The sequence below is a fragment of the Monosiga brevicollis genome, genomic scaffold (assembly GCF_000002865.3).
Source record: "Monosiga brevicollis MX1 MONBRscaffold_30 genomic scaffold, whole genome shotgun sequence".
In the NCBI taxonomy this organism is placed as follows: Eukaryota; class Choanoflagellata; order Craspedida; family Salpingoecidae; genus Monosiga; species Monosiga brevicollis.
This window is the reverse complement of record NW_001865067.1, coordinates 488,052-493,760: the sequence shown is the minus strand read 5'-3', so window position 1 is coordinate 493,760 and position 5,709 is coordinate 488,052. Positions and strand designations below refer to the sequence as shown.

At 56.3% G+C, this 5,709-nt stretch overlaps 1 protein-coding gene across 1 annotated transcript; it reads left to right on the top strand.

The window, feature by feature from the left end:
- Positions 1–414: 414 nt before the first annotated feature.
- Positions 415–5,093, top strand: MONBRDRAFT_29006 (uncharacterized protein; the record flags this gene model as incomplete). Its single annotated transcript, XM_001749446.1, has 15 exons — positions 415–520; positions 749–833; positions 970–1,091; positions 1,186–1,423; positions 1,518–1,620; positions 1,701–1,763; positions 2,062–2,191; positions 2,478–2,574; positions 2,759–2,882; positions 2,940–3,008; positions 3,152–3,319; positions 3,415–3,489; positions 3,579–4,430; positions 4,536–4,640; positions 4,806–5,093. 15 exons carry the CDS (start codon positions 415–417, stop codon positions 5,091–5,093), a joined length of 2,625 nt encoding a protein of 874 aa, XP_001749498.1.
- Between the last annotated feature and the right edge of the window lie 616 nt (positions 5,094–5,709).

Sequence of the window (5,709 nt, the reverse complement as noted above, 5' to 3'; positions counted from 1 at the left end):
CTCTGATGCTTATGCCGTTCGATTTCCTCTCTCTCTCCCTCTGCTTTCTTCATCACTTCCTCGCAAATTGTACCCAACAGCTGTTCTATACAATGTCAGCCATTTGCTGCTGCCCGTGCCATCCCAAGCATCATGTGGCTGCCATCAGCTCCTCCGCCCCCCTCTCCGCCTCCTCCTCCCCCCTCTCCGCCCTCTGCTCCTCCTCGAGATCGGCGCTTTGGCCTCGGATGCTTTGGCTTGAGCCTCGTCCTCGGCCTCGGCTTTGTCTTGATGATCCCGTGCGTAGGAACCCAGCTGTTTTGGGATTTATTTTTTTGATGTTTTTTGTAGATAACGCCGTCTTGGGATGTGTGCTCCGCCCGAATCCATTCCTCGTCCCGTTCTCAGCTTTGCCATCGCCCGTTGCTGGTAGAAATGGAATCGAGGCAGCGTCGACAGGTGCACCTCTCACAAGTGCACCACCCACCATTCCTCCAGACTCCCTCTCGTCCCCGTTTGATCTTTGTTACAACCTGTCCTGGTCCGTCGGTCGCAAAAGCGTCTTGATCCGCCCCGTCACCCAGTTTCCCAACGGTCATGTTCTTGTCGACAGAGCCGTCTGCGGCAACTCCTTTCAACCCGGTCCGGCAGCCTTTGCGTGTACCCTATGCCTCGCGGACTTCTTCTCTGACCAACCGCCATGAGTGATGCCCCTGACGTGGCTGCTGCCCCTGCTTGACCCTCACGCCTCCTCGGGCCCCGTTGGCAGGTGATGTCATCCCCGACACGGGTGAGTTTTACCTGGGCAACTCCAGGACCTGCGGCCAAGTGAGCGGTGCCGAGCTCTTTTATGCGTACGCCCTCTCCCCCTTTTTTCTTTTGATCGCCCACCTTGGCTTTCACCTGGAACCAATATGCCTTGCTTTGGCCGTCATCCCCTCCCGCATCGGGCTTGACCCACTCATCCAAACTCTTACCTCTTTGGTCCAGCTACAACACGCCAAATTCCGCCTCCTCCAATACGGGTCTCGAAGAGCAAGAAGCCGTTCTCCTGTATTTTGTCGTCTCCAACGGCTCGCGGCTTGACCTCGTCTACATTAACGACAAGCCCAGTTGGTGTCATAAACCCACCCTTCATCTCCCATCTCGTCGAGCCCATCCACCGCTCGCCTCGTCGCACTCTCACGTTGGGACATGCCTTGCTAGGCAATGTGGGTGGTGGCCGGGCGCAGGTTGAACTCCTCGCCCCCGAACTCAAGGGACGTCCCGCAAACGTCGTGCGCTACGACGATCCCCTCACCGCCGCTGCCCTTGCTACCTGCGAAATGGGCGAAGATTGCTATCGCTACAATCAATCCACCGGCTTTGGCACCTTTTCCTGGCACTGGGATGTTTGCTGCACTGATGGCATGGTCTTTGGGCCCATGCCCACTGAAGATGTCAAGTGAGAACACACCCAACCCTCAACCCGCTTGCCTCCTCACACGAGCTGCTCATCATTGCATGCTGCATCTTTGAACGTTCGTTTCTCGCTGTAGATTTACCCTCAAATGGACCAATATCCAGGGGTTGAATAGCGTGGTCGTGGGCAGCTTTGACCCGACCAACCACACGCTGCAGCGCTTCACCGATCTCACCCTCGTATGTCATGCCAAGCCCCCCGTTGGCATGGTCCTCGAGGCGGGATCATTACACTGACATTTACTGCCCCAACGTTCCAGGACGATCTCAAAGCCGGCATCACGGTCAAGCTCGAAAATTGTGCCTCGCGCTGCGCTGCCTTTGTACGTAGTATCGCCAAGCCCAAAGCCCAAATGCTTCCCTAGCCTCGGTCGTGCTTCTCTTCTCGTATGTGTGCCTCACATACCATCCTTGACATTTATCTTGGCCGGCGTTGCCGCCAGACCTCTTGTGGCACTTGCTCGCGTGACCCGGGCTGCGGGTGGTGTGACAACGCCTGCGTCCCCTCAGCCAGCAAGGTATCAACTCGCTTGCACCCTCGGCTGGCAGCTGCGCCTGCCACTCTCAATATGGCTGGACGGGGTTCACCATCGGGGCGCAAATGCGTGTCGTGTTGAATAGAGCGAGTGCCCGGGCTCATGGGCCGATCGCGACTCCTGCTGCACCAGTTGTGGAGCACAAACAAACTGCGACAGTTGCACGGCCCTGGAGGGTTGTGCCTGGTCCATCGATCACCACACCTGCTACTCTGGTACACCGCGCCATACAAGGCTATTCGCCCAACCCCGCTGGCATGACAGCGTGTGCTCACGAGATTTGGGAGATAGGCGTGGCCAACGATCTCTGTCATGCGTCAAAGTACACACTTTTTGAAACTTGCAACGTTTCAGTACCCCCCTTCACGGGTAACACGACTGACCCCATCAACGAGTTAGTGACAAACGCAACCCCAAGCTCCGCGACCTTGACTCCTTCTGCTGCAACCTTCTCTTGGTGGTGGCCACCCTCATTGACACGTGCCGTGCTTGGCTTGGCAGTGGAGTCGAGACATTTTGCAACGATCACGGGCAGCCAGACTTTACGACCGGGACGTGTGCCTGTGAAACCGGCTTTGTGCAACCCGAATGTAATCCGGTTTGTCTTGCCCAGTTCCCATCCTGTTCAACCCGAGCTGCCACGGTTGGCCTTTCTGCTCTCATTCCCGGGACATGTTGCCTGTGCTGGCCTCCTTCACCCACCATGTTTAGTGCCCTGATTGCAACAATCGGGGCACTTGCGATGAAACCACGGGCCAATGCTTTTGCGCTTGCGGGTATAGCGGCGAGTTTTGCGAGCTGGTGTTGGACTCGTGCACCGAGAACGGTCGATGCTACCAGGGACCGGAAAACGACATTTTTTGCGGCGTGGTTGGAAACGGAGCCATCTGCACCGGACTCTTGCTGGTGGGTCGCAGGCACGCACGCACGCACGCACGCACGTACGCACGCACGCGCTGGCAGGCAAGCTCAAGACTAAACCGTGCGACTTGGGTGGTGTGTAGAACGAAAGTGCGCAAGCTCAAGGCGGGCGTACGGCTGCTGGATCTCTGTGTAGCTGCACACCCGATACCTGGGGGATGGCTTGTAATCTGACCTGCCCCGCCGCAAGTAACACCGTGTGTGGCTTTGCGGGAAGCTGCGACGTTGACACGGGCCTTTGTTCCTGCGATCAGTCTAAATGCAGCGTGTTGGACGAGGGCCTTGGCGTGTGCCGTGAGAGTCAGCTGGCGGGCAACTGCCTGGTCGGCAGTGAAATGTGTGACTTGACAACTGGTCTGAAGCGTTGCGATTGCGGTAACGCCCCGTTTGCCGGCACCCTCTGTGACCAATGCACCTGCCAGGTAGTACACTGTCACGCCTGCCCGCGTCGTACTTTGTTTCGCGCCCGTCATTTCACTTTTGCCGTCACCGACTGTTTGAATTTGCCCCCTTGCAGAATGGGGGCCAATGCCTTTTGGGTGCCGAAGTATGTGATTGCAAGGCTGGCTTTCGTGGTAGTCGCTGTGAAACGGTACGTTCACATCCTGTTCTGGCGGTGGAAGGAAGCCTTGACTTGTAGTTTTTCTCAAACCAAACACGCCATGGGTGGTCTGTCTCCAGGCATGTGACAATGACGCCCTTTGCTCTGGGCACGGGCTCTGTTTGCAAGGTGGCGGCTGTCAGTGTGACTCCGGGTATGAAGGCGACGACTGCTCGCGTCGTCTCACGACCACCACTACCACAACAACAACAACAACAACAACAACAATGGCATCTACAACGGTCTCGCCACAGCTTGAAAGCACGACCGCAGCCATCACGACAACGACCACAACAACGACCACGACCACAACAACGACCACGACCACGACCACGACCACGACCACAGGCGTCGCCACCACAACGCAGTCTGCCCTGACCCCGCAGAGTAACCTAGAGAGCATTTATGCCATGCACATTGGCAACGTCAACTTGAACGACTTTACAGACGCGAGTGCTGCCCTCAGCACGGCCCTGGCCACCGCCATCAACAGCTTTCTCAAAAGCGAAGGCCTCTTGGTGGCCACCAACATTCGCATCATCTCACTTCGTGCGGGCTCCATCGTGGCCGACTTTGGGCTCACTGCACCTACCATCGCACATTTGGCAGCCATCAATTGCGCGGTTCAAGACAAGGGCCAGTTTCCCAGCGTGCTCTCGACCGTGCTGGAAGTTCCCATTACACTTCAAGTAGCCTTGCTGACGAGGTGCACCTTGTGCGACCCGGACATCCAGTGTGGTAGTTCGAGTGGAGCCACAAACAGCACACCGCCCTCCAACACGAGCTCAGGTGGTGGTGGTGGTGTTGCTCCCGATGCGTCAACGCCAGTGCCGGGTGAAGGTCAGAATCCAGCTCCAAGCCGCACAGGTAGCCAAGGGAACAAGGATGGCCCCGTGATTGCAGCTGTGATTGTGGTCGTCCTCGTGTTGCTGGTTGGACTCTGGTGGCTATGGCCTTGCATTTGGACGGCGCTGGGCCGGAGCTGGACGCCGAGGCAGACCAACATGGATGCACCTGGGGTGGTTCGGGCATTCCAGTTTATCTCCAGCAAGCGGCCCGTGGTGCAGCGTTTTGACCGAATGAAGGATCGCGCACCCGATGACACCTTTGTCAATCCCGTCTATGCTGGAACCACGGGCAATGTAGGTTTTCGGTCCTTTTGCTTGGAGAAGTCGGTCGTTTTCTGACATGCTCTTTCCTTCTCTTGCTTTGCTTTGGCCTTTTGAGTGCTCTCGTTCGCCTTTGCTTGCTGCTTTGACGGTTTACTCACGCCCTGAGTGATCGTGCTGATTGGGCATGCTCTGTAGCCGACGCTGGACCCCCAGGCTTTGTATCGAGACCCATATGAGGAGGAGGAGGAGGGCGTGGAAGCCTACATGGAGCCCGAAGCTACAGGTGCCTCAACCTACATGGACCTCCGCTCAGCGCCGAGTGACCTCAGCGATGACCACGAGGGCTACATGCTCACTGAGGCGGCCTCTGAAGCCCCATCAGAAGAATCAGAGGAGGAGCCTGAACTGGACACTCGCCTTCCTGAGCCCACCGTCCCCATTGCGAGCAAGGCTGTCCCATCTGCAGGCGAATCCGAAGCCTAAAGAGGCTTTGAGTAAAGTCTCATCTTCATTACGTTTTCCTTACCAAACCGTCCCCCCAACTTGCCCGTTGACATTTGTGCAGGATCGCGAGTCGACAAACCCAGCACGCTGGCCGTGCTGGGGCGGGTGGGGGTGACCTCTGCTCTTCCCATAAGAGCACGACACTCCAATTGATAATCAGATGCTTCTCTCTCAAACTCTCGCTCTCAAACTCTCAAACTCTCTCTCTCTCTCTCTCTCTCTCTCTCTCTCTCTCTCTCTCTCTCTCTCTCTCTCTCTCTCTCTCTCTCTCTCTCTCTCTCTCTCTCTCTCTCTCTCTCTCTCTCTCTCTCTCTCTCTCTCTCTCTCTCTCTCTCTCTCTCACTCTCTCAAACTCTCTCACACAAACTCACAAACTCTCTCCTCTCTCTCTCTCCAGCTCTCTCTTCGTCGCTCTGTGAAAACCAAGAAACCACAGAAGATGTGAAGCACAAAGCGTGTGACCACTCCCATGTCAATAACACAATGTCAGACGTTTACTTCAAAGCAACGTGTGACGAAGTTTTCGCTTTGTTGTCAATAAACGAAAAAATCAACTTTGAACAAGAATTGATGCGCATCATCGCACGTGAGAAGT